General features: G+C 44.3%; 2 protein-coding genes across 6 annotated transcripts in view; both read right to left on the bottom strand.

Moving 5' to 3' along the window:
• The window catches only part of MAPK12 (mitogen-activated protein kinase 12), a 44,135-nt gene extending 41,037 nt beyond the window's left edge, over window positions 1-3,098 (bottom strand). For 2 of the 4 annotated variants that reach the window (XR_012042363.1, XM_072860719.1), the window contains exons 1-2: window positions 2,844-3,095; window positions 1,861-1,990 (exon numbers count right to left, since the gene is read on the bottom strand). Coding sequence is in view for 3 of the 4 variants with exons in the window: in XM_072860719.1 (XP_072716820.1) it covers window positions 1,861-1,990; window positions 2,844-2,959 (246 nt within the window). In the remaining variant the exon portion in view is untranslated. Of the gene's footprint in view, window positions 1-1,860; window positions 1,991-2,843 lie in introns of all 4 variants that reach the window. The other 2 variants (XM_072860738.1, XM_072860728.1) reach the window with 2 other exon arrangements.
• Window positions 3,099-10,675: 7,577 nt separating this feature from the next.
• MAPK11 (mitogen-activated protein kinase 11) overlaps window positions 10,676-16,287 on the bottom strand; it is a 34,500-nt gene continuing 28,888 nt past the window's right edge. The window contains exons 11-12 of one of the 2 annotated variants that reach the window (XM_072860764.1): window positions 15,431-15,604; window positions 10,676-12,161 (exon numbers count right to left, since the gene is read on the bottom strand). In XM_072860764.1, the coding sequence (XP_072716865.1) occupies window positions 12,088-12,161; window positions 15,431-15,604 (248 nt within the window). In that variant the 3' untranslated portion in view covers window positions 10,676-12,087. The remainder of the gene's footprint in view (window positions 12,162-15,430; window positions 15,605-16,287) is intronic. The other variant, XM_072860758.1, reaches the window with a different exon arrangement.

Below are 16,287 nucleotides of genomic sequence, written 5' to 3' on the forward strand. Positions count from 1 at the left end.
AAAGGTGTTGTTGCCATTCCTAATTCACCATGGGTGAAACGACTGACAGAAGGGTGTGAGGCTGGGATGGTGGATGGAAATTCTCTTGACGGGCTGTACTGCCATCTCAGCCTCATCGCGGACAGGTGGAGTAGTCAGCTTCTGCTTCCACGGTGCCCACAAATCCCTGCAGGATCATTTATTCAGTCTTTGTTCTCTAAAGAGTAGATGCCATAATTCATGGTAAAACTTTTCCTTAGTACGTAGACCAGATTCTTCTTTCTGTGGCCCAAACTGTTTCCTAAGACTGTAAATTATTCCCTTCCTTCATATATATTGATTTCTAACTTTTACAGATTATGCTCACGTTCCCCAGTGAGCATTTTCTTCTAGATTCTTTAATTACCAAATGAGTCCATGGAGGGGTTCCAGAGTATTATCCTGAAGGGCATACACCGCATAAAAACCACCAGGAGTGGAAAATGCTACCCAACAGATTATTCTGGAAAATGGAAGAAAAATAATCTCAAAATTCTGGACACAGTTAGGAGCTTGGCAACTGCACGAGCTGCTCTGCTCCCAAATGTTCAGTAAAGAAAATGCTGAGAGTATGAAAGCCCATGCATGACACAGAAGTTCCCTGCAAACGTTAACTCTTTAACATATACAGCAGTGGTTATGAAGCAGTTACTTCAAAGGAATCAAGTAAAGTGATCAAATGTACTAAAAGATTCAGACTAAAGTGTTAACAGGCACACAGGTTCTTAAGCCTACAAAAAGGTCTGTTTTTTTCTGGACAGTCAGGACACCCCACAGATTATTCTTAAAAATGAGCCTGGATATTGTTGGTACTCACAATGTTAATACCATAACGTTAAATGGCAATGACTGGCTGTTGTTATTACCAGTTTCTCTTACCCTTGCTTTCGATCTCTTAGCTTTCCTTGAAGGCCATCTGAATGGAGCTATGCTCTCATCCCCCACATTATTATCATTTTAAACCAGATTCTTATGCATCATTTTAGCAACACCCTCCAAACTCTCTTTTTTCCCCACACGCATTCACAACGAACAGCATTTAAAGCCACTACTGTGAACCTCCAAGCCCACTCTGGGACCCTTCTCACCTGGAGTCCATGCTTTGATTCCACAATAACTGTTTTCACACAAATCTCTCCTCCTTTATTTTTTTCTTAAACCACTAAGCACTGTTGGGACTAAGTATCTTTATCTCAATGACACTTTCAACACTTCTTTCTATGGCCGTTCTTTCATGTTATGTGGGAATCTGTGCAGAGCTCTGTGTCCTATTCTCTGCTTCCCAGTAAAGCAATTTATTTAGTCATTCACAAACTTTTCCTGTTTCACATTAGTACGCACCCAAAACTTCCAAATGCTTCATGAACAATAAAAAAAATAAAACCCTACCCCCTCCTCAAAGATATGCAAGTGTACCATAGCCATCTTCATGCAAGTTCAGAAAAAAAAGAGATGCTGGCACCCGAGACCCGCAGGGATAGACCCATGCTCTGCACTCCCCTGCGCCTCACGGGAACGTAGTGATGGAGATCGTAATTTCTGGTCCTTAATCTCTCTCACTAGCTCTGAGCACAAATTCCACCATGGTCCTAGCCTCCCCCACCCAACCTTTCCTACATGGAAATGAAGTAGTGTTTCCCACAGCGTATTCTAGTTTGCGTGAACTGATGTTTGTAGATAAAGGACAGACAGATAAAAGACAGACATGCAGGTCTTGCCCAAAGACTCCTGAATTCCATGCTGCCACACATCTGCCTTGTCCAACACTGCATAACTTTCCTTCTGTTTTTAGGGTGTGTAAACTGCGGCCTTGGGGGGATATCTGCTAATGACACAACTCACGTTTTCATGCTTCATGTGCTTCAGGAGGCGCAGCTCTCGGTAGGCTCGTTTGGCAAAAAGTTCAGACTGAAACGGGCGGTACAGTTTCTTAATGGCCACTTTGGTACCACTTCTTCCATCGACGGCTGAGCTTTAGGGGGAAAAGGAAGAGTTTGGTGAGCGAGGACCGAAGCGAGACTGCAAACCCCGCCGGCGCTGGAGAGCGGCTGCATCCTGCCCTGTGCTGCCCAGCCCGAAGCCTGCGGCCTGCCAGGTGCCTGCGTGGCCTCGCTGTGCCAAGGGAGGAGACCACCGCCCCAAAACACCTCGCTGGCAGCATCCAGCGTCTAGTTTCATTTGTTTAAAACGCTGCCAGGCCCTGCGAGGAAAAGTAGCCAATTTTCAAAAGCTTTAAAGAGGAACATCTGGAGAGGAAGAAAAAAAAGCAAAAAACAAAAAAAATTTCCCACAAACCACCAACAACTCAAACCCAAACCAGGTGTCCTGCCCCAAGGGCCAGCACCCCGGGGTCTGGGGACGCTGCCGCTCCGGGGGAGCCGCGGGCCGGGGCCGGCCGCCGCGGGCAGCGCTGCCCGGGCAAGGCTGGGCCGGGCTGGGCAAGGCGGGGGCAGCGCCGCGGGCTCTGCTCGCTCCGGGGACGAAAACACGCGTGGGATGGAAGGCGGCACGGCGGTACGGCTGACGGCTGCCCCGCGAGGGGCTGGGCTCCCCCGGCGGCACAGCCCGGCGCCCGGCTCGGGGGCGGCCCCGCTGCCCACCTGGCCGCCCCCTCAGCCCCCGCGGGGCCCGGCAGCACCGGGCGGGGCCAGGCCGGGTCAGGCACAACAACCGGAAAAAGTTGGCAGGGAACAACGCGAGAGAGGCCCGCGCCGGGCAGCGTCCCCCCGGCCCGGGGCAGAGGCCGGCGCGGCGCCCCGCCGCCGCCCCCACCGCCTCCTCCCGGGGCCGCCCTGCCCCGCCTCGCCCCGCTCCGCTCCGCTTACCAGACGGCTCCGTAGGCGCCGGACCCCACCGGCTGCAGGTCCCGGTAGCGGTCCCGCACTTCCCAGAGGGTCTTGGTGATCTCCTGCCGGTAGAAGCCGTTCCTGGGGGAGGACATGGCGCTGCGGCCCCCCGCCGGCACCCGCCGACAAAGAGCCCGGGCGGGGGGGGGAGCGGGAGCGGCCAGCGCCGCCGAGCCGGGCTGCGGCGAGGGGCCGGGCTTGGGCGAGCGGCGCCTCCCGCCCGCTCCCCGCGCACCCCCCGCGGCAGGCCCGGCCGCCCGCCCCGCGCCTCCCCCGGCGGGGCTGGCAGCGGCCGCGCCCGCCCCCCCCGGCCCGGGCACCGCGGGCTGCGCGGCGCGGAGGTGGGGGGCGGCGAGGCGCAGGGTGTCCCGCGGGGCTGTGGGGCAGCCAGCCCGTCCGGCCTGCCTGTGCCCGGCGGCAGCGGGGCGTGCACAGGCAGGGAGACAGGTGCCGAGGCTGTGGCTGTACGCACAGGTCCTTGCTGCGGAGCTGAAAGCAAACGCGTCCCAGCCCTCTTCCCGCGCGTGTGCGCCCCACGGTACGGGACTTGGCTCGGGGCTCGTTTTGCCGTCGTGGTTTGGATCTGGTAAGGTGCAACCGGCTTTTGCGTGAAAGTGTGAAGGAATATGAGGGGCTGTAGAGGATGAGAGCCGGGAGTACAAAAGCGAGCTTTCAAATGGCCTTTGCGCGGGGGCGTACAGCTGGGGGCTTCCCGGTTCACCTCGGGGTCAGACCCCAAGTTTCAACACGGTCTCCTACAGCTGAGTAGAAACAAGCACGCACTTGATTCGGTTGCTCAGAGCAAGTGGTCCCCTGCGCGGCTGGTGCGATAAGAAACAGTTCAAGCAGCAGCTTCAAACAATTGCCGTGCCGGAGCATGGAGAATAGCGACCGTCTCAGTATCTCCATAGTAAATAGACCTGCACCGGCACGTGTAAGGCAAAGATCTGCTTTAAAAAATGTTTTAGGTGTTCTCTGTGTGAATATAATTAAAATTCTTGCCCTTTGGGGTCTAGTAAAGCCTTTGTTTTGTCTGACTTCACCCCTGAGCAATGTTGCTGAGGTTAGATAATTCAGACTTGCTGTCACTAGAGTTCAATTTGTGGCTTAGCTCGAAAGGGGCAATCTCGCCAAGTTTCGTCGTTCTCGATGCCTTTTTGGTAGGTGCCATGGGCCCAGACCTTTTCGTGCCTAACTACCGAATGTGGAAGAGCAGCCCTGACCTCCCTCCTCCCGTCAGTTACGTGTCGGGTACAGGAGGAAAACACCGTTTCTGAAGTTGCCTGCAGAGCAGCGCTGCAAATTCACTAAGCCTGGACTGACATCCTTCCACCCAGTAGCTGTGTCTCCCAGCGCTGCTTTCTGCTGACCCTGACCTGTGCGACTCCCTGGTTTAGTCCGTACGGAATCCAGCCTGCTGACATTTGGCAGGTAATGTGAGCTTTGTGTCAAGTGTTAGATTAATGAGACATGTTTGTTTTTAAAATCCGCTGTCCCAGCAGATTTACTTACTTTTTTTCTAGTTTCTGACATCACTTTTATGCCGTGTTTGCTATTCAGATGATAGCTGGAGTGAAACGTGGTATGGGCAAGGTGAAGGATAGAGCAGCTTTACCTTCCACTCAGATTTGAGCCAGTCCATTAGTTAAAATACTTTTAATGACAAATATATATGTGTCTACTACAGTAAGGATCAGTTCTGCTTTTGATCCCTCACCTATTTTTCTTTATCCGGTTGTGGCAAAATGATGCTTTCTGGCTACTTGCTTTTTATCAGGGCAGAAAGTGGATGATTTTGATACAGTAAATGAAAGTACTTACCCAGCACCAAGACAACATCACTCTTGTGCAGAAGCTGAGAAGATTACAGAGCAACTTTTGTAAGAGATTTTAAATTCAGTGACAAAATTGGCCAATGCTGTTTTCCCCATGTTTTTCTTTCGTGTAAGTATTTAGGTATACTTTGCTGTAGATGGATGAGATAGCAGCGTAGGTCAAATACAAGACCACTTTTTCTCATCAAGTCACATATATAGCAGATGAACTGATAAACTTACTGAAAAGACAAGGAAATCAGCACTGTTGTAAGAAGGGAAGCTTTGTCTAATAAAACCATTAAAAGTGTCTGTGAAGGGAGCGAGAGGAGAAACTTGGATCCTTCCACAGCTGGTGGATCTTACAGCAGCGTCACAAAATGCACGAGCCTCAGCACCCTGCTAGGCTCGGCTGGATATATGGTGATGTATTTTCCCAAAGACAATCTGTTGCAATGAGACTAATAGGATACTACGGCCATATCTTATCCCAGGCAGTGTGTGCTTGACAGGGTAAATTAAAAAAGGAATGCTATCAGATGTTGCTGCTTTTGGCATATATTTATTGTAAAGTTCATAGAACAAAAAAGGACCTTCTTTAGACATCATGAATAAAAGATTATAAATACAGTAATGATGCAAAAATCCCACTTTCCTAATGCCTATCCTGTAAATGGAAGGATGGCAAAGTTGTTACCATGAAGAAACATTTGTTTTGATACCTTTTTTTTTTTTAAAGAGCCAGCTTTCAATGTGTTGGAAGGTTGCCATCAACTGCAAAGCATATGAGGTAGATGGGATGTGTACAGTAGTCTTTCTAATCCCTCTGGGGACTGAGAACTCAATTTACACTCCAGCCTGGACACGAGGCTTCGGTGCTGGAGCAGGAGCTCTGCAAGAGAGCCGTGAGAAGGCTCACTGTGTTTTCCTGAGAAGTTCTGCAGGTACGGAGTCTGGTGAGAGAGTTTGACAGCAATGCTGCTCACCACAAACTGCTTATTAACAGTGATAAACTGGCACAGCTTAGTTTGTCAGGAGCTGAACTGCGGGCTGGCTGCCAGGCCCTGGGTGAAGGAGGTGCATCTGTGGGAGCAGGGAGAGGGACTGGGACCTTGATCCCTCAGTCCGCACACTGGCAATGTGGATTCAACCGGGGGAAGGCAGGAGATCAAACAAGGTCCTTGGAAAAATCAAGCATCTTCTCACCTTTCCGTCTGTTTATGCCTGTAAGATGTCTTTCACATGGCCATTTTATTCTTGATACACCAACTCACATGTGAATACTTCAGTTCTGTAAAACACACCTTAATGTCAGTAAACATAAAATCTTGCTGAATTGTCAAAAGCTGATTCCTAGAATATTATTTTTTTTAACCAGCTTTCTATCCCCACCTTCAAAAAGTACTCTTTTCTTGTCTACTTACATACGTTGCCATGGAGGAAGTAAGTCCGTTTTATTTATTACAACAAGAAGTAAAGCTTAAATTAAAAAAAAATCTGTTTTCATCTGAAAATATTCCCATGCTATTGTGTCCCCACCCTTCCCAGCAGAGCTGCTGCCAATTATTTTGCATCTTTTCTGGTTCTGTCTCTCTGCCCCCTGAGCAGGGTGCTTCAGTTCCAGTTTCTGTGACACGGAGCACCCCTGGGGCCCTCGCCATGCTGCAGAGCACTCTGCTGTCAGCAGAAAGGAATAAATATGCACCAGCTAAGTGCTTTTTTTTTTTAGAAAAATATATTTTTTAAACTGGCCATTTCATTTGTTCAAGAGGTCAGGTGAGAACTTACTAAGTAACTGTTTACTACCCCATTATCCCTGCTTGCTGGAGGGGGGTGGAGGAAATGAGGCTGGGTGTAGAGGGTAGCAGACAGCTATGCTGTCTGCGGTCAGTTATAAACCAACTGCTTTTAACGCTCTCCTAACTCTTTCTCCTCAGAGTCTGCCTAAAGGTCCTCTTCATACTCATTCCTATGATAAACCGTAGGAGTTTAGTTTTTAAACTATCAGAGATTGTCGCAGCCTGAGATGCTATTGTGCACAGAGGAAAAAATACTCTTGTGTTGAAGAGTTTCCCAGCTTCAATGCAAAAATCACATGAAAAGGGTGTTAACGGATGTCACTGATTGATAGCTTTACTTATTTGTCATGACATAGTTGTGCACATCGCCCGTTTAAATCACCAAAAACTTGGTGGTACTCTTACCCCATCTTTCCCATCCTCCTTAACACTGCATTCATTTGTTGCATTTCCATCTCAACCTAATGAGAGAGCTGGACAGGACAGGAGTACGGTGTGTTATTTTTGCACGGAATGCAGTCTAAGTAGGGTTTATTCTTGATTTGAGCCTTTGGACTCTATTATAAAATGAGTATGAAATAGGAATATATTATCTTAGTGCTAATCTACAGAATATTATTCTGTAAGGAGCAAAGTATGGCTCAGTGGAGGCTGCAAGTTATGGCAAATTTAATATATATTTGTCTCAGGGCTGCTGCTGTGATTCAGTACTTCTACTGTGTCCAGTATTACTTGTGATCAAATTGGAACCTAAAAGGACTAGCTAAGACCTGTGTGCTATGGTACACATCTTAACTTGTGACAATAATTGAAGCTGGGGGGGACTATGTGACTGCAAAATGAAGCATTTGTATGCGTGCAAGATTGAAGCCTCATTGAACAGTTTCACTCCTTATGTAGAAATTTCCCATCTAATGGATTAAGTGTCGGATTGGTTGGAAGATCAGTGTCGGCATAGGAAACTCACAATATATTCCCTCCTTGTGGTGAAAACTTAGACCCTTTTAGGCATTTCAGTTCAATATGTCAGTGGCAGCTACACTAATGCAGCTTTCTGAGTCTCTTGGTAGTAGTCCCTTAAAAACCCTTACGCTTTTTGCCTAGACTCATAAATTAATGACACTTGCTACTCTCACTTGTGCAAGTGTGCTGATTTTCTAAGGACCAGCTTTAGAGAGTTGCGCTACATCCATAAACACTAGCAGCACGATTCACATGTCAGAGAAACAAGTAGCTGCTTTCAAAGCAAACAGAGGTGTTGCTATTAATTCCTTCCTAAGAAGACTGATCTTGCTGAGGCTGAATTCCTTTCTGCTGCTACCAAAGGAGTACCCAATTTACAGTGCAATTCTCTTTTAGCAAGAGCTAAATCTTTACCAGTGCTCATCTGTCAGGGATTCTTGGGCCAAGTCAGCAATTTCCAGATGTAGCAAAGGATACTTAAGTAATTTCTGCCTGCAGCTGAATATGGTACTTTCTGAACAGATTCATTTTTGGCCAGGTCCCGGGAGTCGGGAAGGTGGAGGTCTGGAGGTCTGTTTTTTTGTTATGATCCAGGAGCACACGTGATGGGAAGAAAGGAAGGAAGTGGCTTTTGTATTGGCTGCTCCCCACCTCTGTCAAAGGTGCTTTTGCTGCCAGCATTTTGTCCTTTAAAGGGTTGTCCCCCTCCTCTCCCTAGGGCCAGCTCTCTGTGCTGGATCCTGCAGCGTACTGACCCTCCTTCCCTCTTGTTTTCATCTTTTGCACCACATCAAAAGCATGCCAAGAGCACTAATGGGAATTCTGCAACAATGCTGTCTAATTAATGGCTCTTGACCTACTGGTGTGTGATATATTTTTTCATATATCAGTGTTGATTACCTAATTTCCTATTATTTTTCCCCCTATAAATTCCCAAAGTCATTAGTAACCCTGCTGTTTCATACTTCTGTAGCTACTTTGTATGTTCTGGGAGGAGGGAATTCTGTATATTATGGCACGTGATACCCTCTAATGCTGCGCTTTTCCTCTAAATCATCCTTGGTTTTTCTTTCCATTAGCACATTGTAAATTAGAGATTTCTTTAGTCTTGTCTTTATTTCTGCTTTGGCTTTGGCATATCCATTTCCTGCTGCTGGGCTTCAGTGCTGATGAGGTAGAGAGCTTAAAAAATAAAGATGCAAATTTTAAAGAAGTGTAGTGTATACTTATGCATGTCAAAAGACTGAGATGTATGCAAAAGACTTCTTTTTCCTTTTGCAAGACCTTTTGCTCCCAGTGATGATAAAATTACTAGACTTGGGGTTGCACTTAACACTGATTATAGAGTACGGTGATAAATACTAGAAGTGATTTCGATTCAGTACGGGGGAGAGATAACAAGCTCTTGTGACTGAAAGCTGAAATTAGGTAAATTCAGATTAGAAGTAAATTGTTATCAATGACCGCAATTAACCAGAGAAAGCCCTCGGAGAGTTGTGTTCTCCCCCAGTGGAAGCCTGAGCCGCCGCCTCCGCTAGCATGGCCCAGCCGTGCTCCTCCAAGTGTCCCTTCTGTGCTTCACAGGTGGTCAGGGATGATGAGCACCCTAATTTAGTGTGGCTAAAACCTATAACGCTCTCCTCAAATGTACATGCAATGTGTAGAGGACCTACAAAAGCACGACTGTAATAATGAGAGTAGGAGTGGTGTCAGGAGATTAGAACCCCGCAGTTTAAGCAGGCTCCACTACAAGTTTTGCAAATAAAATTTGGGCCATGTAAACAATGCCTCGTTAAAGACATTTTTAGCAAATAAATTTTTCTAAAATAAAATCCTTACTTTTATATTTATTTACTCTTTAAAATTTCCCTTTAAGCGATCTGCCTTACAGGTTCACCAAGCCTGACAAAGCCCTCACTCCGAGATGTTTACCTCCATTCGCCCATTTGTGTTGGGTGACAAATGGTTTTTTCCATCTGTGTGCAAACGATAAGCGTTGTTAGTGCTAAGCCTTCCACCTTGCTGTCCCAGTGGGGTACTGTCTTTCCAATTACCCTGTCCTGCTGTTGTAAACTGATAAACTTACCACATTGCAGTCCCATGTTGGATTACCACAAGGGAGTCGGTGACCTGCTCTAGAAAAATACTTTAATTAGTGGCTTTTGAGGTCTAAGAAATCACCTTCATTTTGCAAATCTAGGAAGAAAATGTCTCTCTCCCTACTGTTTTTCTTGACATTAAAATGAGATGATTTATGGGTTTTGATGGCATTTCATTAAAAATAGCTGAGCTCTTTTTACCCATTACTGTCACCTTTGATTAGTTTAAGTGTGGCTATGACCGTATTCTTCCTACATAATTTATCTCCTAGAAAAAATTACATCTTTGAATGCAAAAGGAAATATGCAGAAGAAGATTCAGAGTTGCCAGAAGAACTAATTTTGCAAGTGATATAAAACTTTCTTTCTACCTCAAGCAGCAGCGCCATGGCAAGAGCAGACCGTCTGGTCTTTGCCTGCCACAGAGTTTTACACATCCTTTGAAACATTTGGTGACAGCCACCCTCATAGCCAGGAAACCAGATTAAACAAATGATGGGACAAATCCCACACTCCATTAATTATCGTTGTATGCAGGAGGTTCTTGTGAAATCTCTTTATTTCATCCTTGCCCTTCCAGCTGGAATAGAGCTGCAGAACAGGCTAGCAAGCTCATTATCAGATTTCAGAGAAAATAAAGCACTGAGCTACTTTTCTGTTAACTGGTAAACAAACAAATGAAAAAAATATATTTAAGACATGACTAAGTGATTATTTTCATTATGTAGTCAGACAAATAATTTAAGGATTTACAACCTTTTCACCTATTTTAGTCAGCATGAAATTCAGTCGTTGCATGACCATTACAGGCCTCATCCAGCTTCTCAGGAAGCCCAAGCAATGGCGGCCAGACAACTTGAGGACTCGCAAGAAATCCACGCAGGCATTTACTTTCAGATTAATATGCCTTGCAGAAAGTTGAATACAAGTGGCTGTATTCCACTGGATGCAAGTATCGGATAACTGGCCAACATTATCAACAACAGTCCACCACTTAGTCCACAAATTAGGAGCACATTTTCTAGATGGAATGCTTATTTCTGTTTCTCAAAGACGACAAACAATACTGTATCAAGTATCTCTGAAAAATCAAAGTTCTTGGACTTGATTTTTTTAAAATCTGTTTATTAAGAAAAAGCTTTTCTTTTTACATAGAAAAGATACAGAGGAAGGTAAATAAACACAGTAGAATTCACTACCTCATGTAATAGCTGTACAACTGAATCTTAATGACAAAAGTTGCAGAAAATCTAAATATTATAAAAAGCCACCTCCAAAATGAGACTCTGACAGCGAGAACAAGCCACAAAAATGAACAACATTGAAAAACTGAATCACAAGTATGTAGAAAGACGCAGCCAGTACACCACAAGAGGCCCCATGCCAAAGGATATTCCTGTTTGAGTATTATGCCTTCAATGGGGAAATCAGATAAATCTAATTCTTTAAGAAATCTTGATATCTGGTGTATCCTGCAATTTATTATTTAATTTTCCAGCTTTTCAGAGCTGGAAAGCCTTTAAAATTTTACTTAAAAAGAAACTCTGATGAGACGGATAGTTTGGGGTTTGTTTTTTTTAACAAACAAATTGGTAAATCTTCTTGTTTTGTCATGTCATGTCTTCCCATGGCAATTATTAGATTATTTTCCCAAGGATTATGTGAAGGAACATAAGACAATGAGGAATATCGAATTCAAAGCTGTGAACAGAACTGAGTACTCTGGCACTGCCATCTGTGCCAGCCTGTGCTGAAGCTTGCAGAAGACCACAGAGATCTGCCGCCGTGCCTTCAGGGCACCTTCCTGTAAACTCGGGCAAATTCACCAGCACTCCACCGATGGCACGGTTAGGAGTACCATCGGGAAGTCAGATCATCTCACAAACAGGTATTGTGCAGATTAAAAAGAAAAAATTACATGGGGGAAAATAATGAGAACAGACACCTGAATGGCAACAGAAGACAAAGATTTATTTTTACTGACTTTCAACTGGTGTTAAGATCGCTTGAGAGACATCCAGTAAATTTGTAAGACCACCACAGATATGACTACATATGCATATTCTGTCTATCTCACTACCACGCCCTCTCTTCATAAAGGCACTAACTATAAATAATAAGAAAATGGACAGATAAAATGCCAGAAAAAAAATGGATTGCTTGTATGGACTTCTATGTTTATGTTTGTATACATTCATGCTTTAAATGTACAATTTTAAAATTAATTTAAAAAGTCACTTTTATTTTGGCAATACAACTGATAAAATGAAACATGCAGAACACACAGCTCGACAGAACTCAGTGCATAATTTTGTCAGAATGAAGCAGTTCTTTATCACCCTTTGTGAGTTGGGAATACATTCATACTACAAGGCAAAAAACCCCACCCAAAACAACCATCGTCTGGCTTCTGTATAATGCATCTGCTTTTCCACATCTTCTCCAACATCTTTGGATAGTAACATCTACAGCTGACCACAGGTTAAATTGTATGATTATATTTTAACAGTCTTCATAGTGCAGCAAGGCAAGACGGAGCTGCCTGTATTCACTGTTCTATCTCCAGGCTATCCATTTTTAAGTCGGGGGGTTTAAAGCTAATCACTTCTTCGTAGGTAAGTTCTGCAGAGAGGGTGTAAGGGAGAGAGAAGAGTTAGGTGATGCTCTCTTCAAAAGAAAAGTATTCCAGGCAAAACAGTTCTATGGATGCATGTGACTGGTAGTTTGTATTTCCAGCCTTTTTAGAGTCCAGATCCAAAAATAGACTGAATTCACTAGGAATCCTTCTGCTAACCTCAGATTACAAATTAGACTCACAAATACTGTTATTGTACGACATGTCTGTCCCCTTCAGCTAATTACTAAAACACACAGGCCCTGAAATGGAAACATCAATTATGCTGTCAGATGACCTGCCAAAATGACGTAATAAAGACAAAATGTAATGGAAAATTGAATCTTTAAAAGCACCCAAGCAGGTTTTAAAATGTACACTTTTAATTGCGGAGAATGTTCTTTATCATCTCTCAGTCAATTGCCTTGAACGTAAATCACTCGCAATTCTGTGCTAATGCCTTGGGATCTAGGTTTTGGGGGTTTTTTATGTTTTATTGTAACTAACTTAATTTTAAGGTCCTCTGAAAAAAATTTTCTTTTGTCTTAGAAGCATGTAACAGTTCTATTTTCATCAAGAAGGGCTTAGCTAGAAACACGGATTCCCTGCTGTTTTACTCTGCTTTAGGAATAGCCCTTTATCTTTTCATGCTGACAGTCATGTCCTGTTTTGTGCCTTGCCCAGTAATGGAATACGTCATCAGCAGCTACCTCCTGTGTATTTTCTCAAGTTAGATACTGTATTTTAAGGACCAAATCCTGTTCACACATAAATAAATGGCTAACAATGCATTACTTCAGGTTCTGTTTGCCAAACAGTGATGTTTAAATTATACCAAACTTGTGCCTATTAGCTTGTTTATTAAACAGGTCTGTCTGAGACAGCTGCTACACCTGCAAGTGAGGACCTAGCACTCCTCTAAGAAGTATGTAAAAATCTTGGGGCTGAATCTCGCTTACGCTCTGGTTGTGTTATGCCGTAGCACGGTGTATGGTGGCCAGTGTGCCAGCTTCAGTGAAGTTTCTCTGAAAGCAGTTCTGTGTGCAGAGGCGGAAGAATTCGTTAGGCGGCTCTTTCAGTGGCTGACTTGCGGCTATTAAGTAGCATCTGGTCACAGGCAGCCAGGTAGGAGCTAGAGCGGTCCTGACTGAACCTGGAGGAAGCCAGCGTCCTCACAGATTTGACACCTGGAACTGTATTAGAAGTTACTCCTGCTGACTGTGCATTGTATGTTTATGAAGCTCCTTACCCAGTTCTCATGCCACCTACTCGGCAGAGAGTACAGACGTTACGCTGAGATATGTGCAACTGGAGCAACAGCTAAGGAGAGATAGTGCATAGCATTCAACGCTCAATAGCGTACTCTTGGCCTCTAAAATTTTGAAATATTTTCTAACTGATTAAACATGTCAGAAATAAATCTGTGAGCTTGGGCTGCAAGCCTCAGCAGCATGCAGTGGAGGCCAAGGAAACTCTTAAGTGCATACCGTGTATGACAAAGTGTCTGAAATCTCATTTTACTTTGGTGCTCAGTCCCTCTTGGGATCAAGCGCCACCCATTTCTAATTTGAGCAGAAAAAGAGGGGAAATACACCATTGACATCTTGAGAAACTGGGTCAATATTTCATCAACAATACAAACATTTTATGCAAGTGGTCACCTTTCACACCATCTTACTTAAATGTGGCACCTACTGTACTTGAAAATAAAAAGTTTATTCCCCAAGATAAAAATATGGCCAGGAGGAAGAGCTGTGCCAGTTCTGAGATTTTTGTCTCAGGCCTTTTTTTTTTCCCCTGTATAAAGAAGCAGTTTGACCTGTAGTTCCAGCAAGGACAGTGATGTAGAAAAATATGATACTGTCCTTCCTAGAGAATTCACCTTCACGTCCTCATGTCAGTTCAGAAAGTGTTAAGCTAAGATTGTTCCTGAAATAATTTCAGCGGAGTTTCATCACAAACAGAAATCCGCTTTGTGACTCGGAAATTGTTAAACTTTCCTGTTAAAGACTCAGTCGGCTGAAAAAGTAGCAGAAAACAAATCATCCACTCGTAAGCACAGCAGCAAATTGAACATGCCTCTCAATCAACAGGATGTATGGGCGGTGCTGTATGCTGCCAGGTTTTGCAGAGGAGAGCATGTGTAAGGACTAAGCAATACCAGTCAATCCTCCTTGTTTGTACAGATGCAGTAGGCTTCTAGAAAACCCTTTTCAGGGCTCTAGGAGGTTGCTTTATTGTAGAGCGACCCATGACCCCACTCCTATCTTTCTTTAAGATGTATTTGCTGTAGTCACTCTGCTTGTCTCCCCTGCAATGCCCAGGATAAAATATGGCACAAGTGGAAGGGCATGAGTAAGACATGGGAGGTCAGTATTGTTCATCATAAACCTACCCACTATGCTAATACATTTTTATCAAACCTTTCTGGGGTAAAAGTTATAGAATATACAAATAGAAACAGAAGAACATTTATTTTATAGAATACATATTTCATCTTAAGCCAAGGAAAGGACTTCATTGATAAACAGGAACAATTCATTTTCTAGAACAGTACTCTCAATTTAAAACGTTTAGTAAGGAATTTTTAGCATAATATGTCCTCATTAGACAATAATGAAATTGTGCTGTACTTTTCAGTGTACTTGCAAACTTAATGTTTAGCCACCTTACTTCCGTGATACTGTAGTGCAATATGATCATGATGCAAGCATGGAATGAACTAATTAAAAAAGGCTGTTGCAGTATTTCTCAGGGATGGGTTTTGGGGTGTCACTCTCAAGTAAAATCATCAACTCTCATCTCAAACAGGATCAATAGCATGGTTTATCTATTAATCCCAATTACTTGGCTATCTAAAGAATGATTAACAAAATACCCATCTATGTGGAAAATACTCATTTCTGGTTCTGAACAAAGGTAGACCAGAATCCCAAATAGTGTCACTTGCCCTAGGACAGTTACTTCAGCTGAGGATCTGACTTAGAAAACTAAAAGCAAGACAGAATGTGTGGTTACCTGGTAACATCAGCTTTTAGTTAAGATTAAACCTGCCATAGGGAATCTATTGAGGAGGTGACAGAATGGTGGAAGGGAGCAAAATCCAGAGAGGAAACACAACCCTTTCCACCTCTCCACTCCCACAAGCACACACATGGACTTATCTTGTTTCCCTGAGGCTTAAGAGTTCAAATTGCTCTGGTTGGAAACAGAGGAAAACTGTTAAGTAAGGTTTTGTCCTGCTGCATGTATTAACTGCTGTGTGCAATTCTGTTACCTTTCCATTCATCGATGGTTCGCTCCTTATTCTCTATGGACTCATCGTACAGCTCGGCCTCAGGTTCATCATCTGGATCGTGATACTGTACAAAGTATGGATGTGCAAGTGCTTCCGAGGCAGTAATTCTTTTATCGCTGTCTAATATAAGCATCTTCTCAAGAAGATCTACAGCTAAGGGAAAAAGAGAAACACAGTTCAAAGCCAGAAGAGACCATCTAGAAATAAAAGAGAGGGCAACTGTTTACACACAATGTATTCCCACTCACCGTAAACACAGTTAACATTATTGGCAAACCCACAAAATTTAGGCAAGATAACAAATAAGTTTTGAAGATTTTATACTGTGAGTACAATTTTCAGAGCTGTTGTGGTTTAGCCCCAGTCGGCAACCAAGCACCACAGAGCCGCTCGCTCACCCTCCCCCCCGGTGGGATGGGGGAGAGAATTGGAAGAGCAAGAGTAAGAAAACTCATGGGTTGAGATAAGAACAGTTTAATAATTTGGAATAATAATAATGAAAAGGAAAACAACGAGAGAGAGAGAGGAACAAAACACGGGAAAAAAAAAAAACCAAGTGATACAACCGCTCACCACCCGCTGACCGATGCCCAGCCAGTCCCTGAACAGTGACCGCTGCCCCCTGGCCAATTCCCCCCAGTTTCTATACTGAGCATGACACCATATGGTATGGAATAGCCCTTTGGCCAGTTTGGGTCAGCTGTCCTGGCTGTGCCCCCTCCCAGCTTCTTGTGCACCTGGCAGAGCATGGGAAGCTGAAAAGTCCTTGACCAGTGTAAGCACTGCTCAGCAACAGCCAAAACATCAGTGTGTTATCAACATTATTCTCATACTAA

Source organism: Ciconia boyciana, chromosome 1 (genome assembly GCF_034638445.1).
Source record: "Ciconia boyciana chromosome 1, ASM3463844v1, whole genome shotgun sequence".
NCBI lineage: Eukaryota > Metazoa > Chordata > Aves > Ciconiiformes > Ciconiidae > Ciconia > Ciconia boyciana.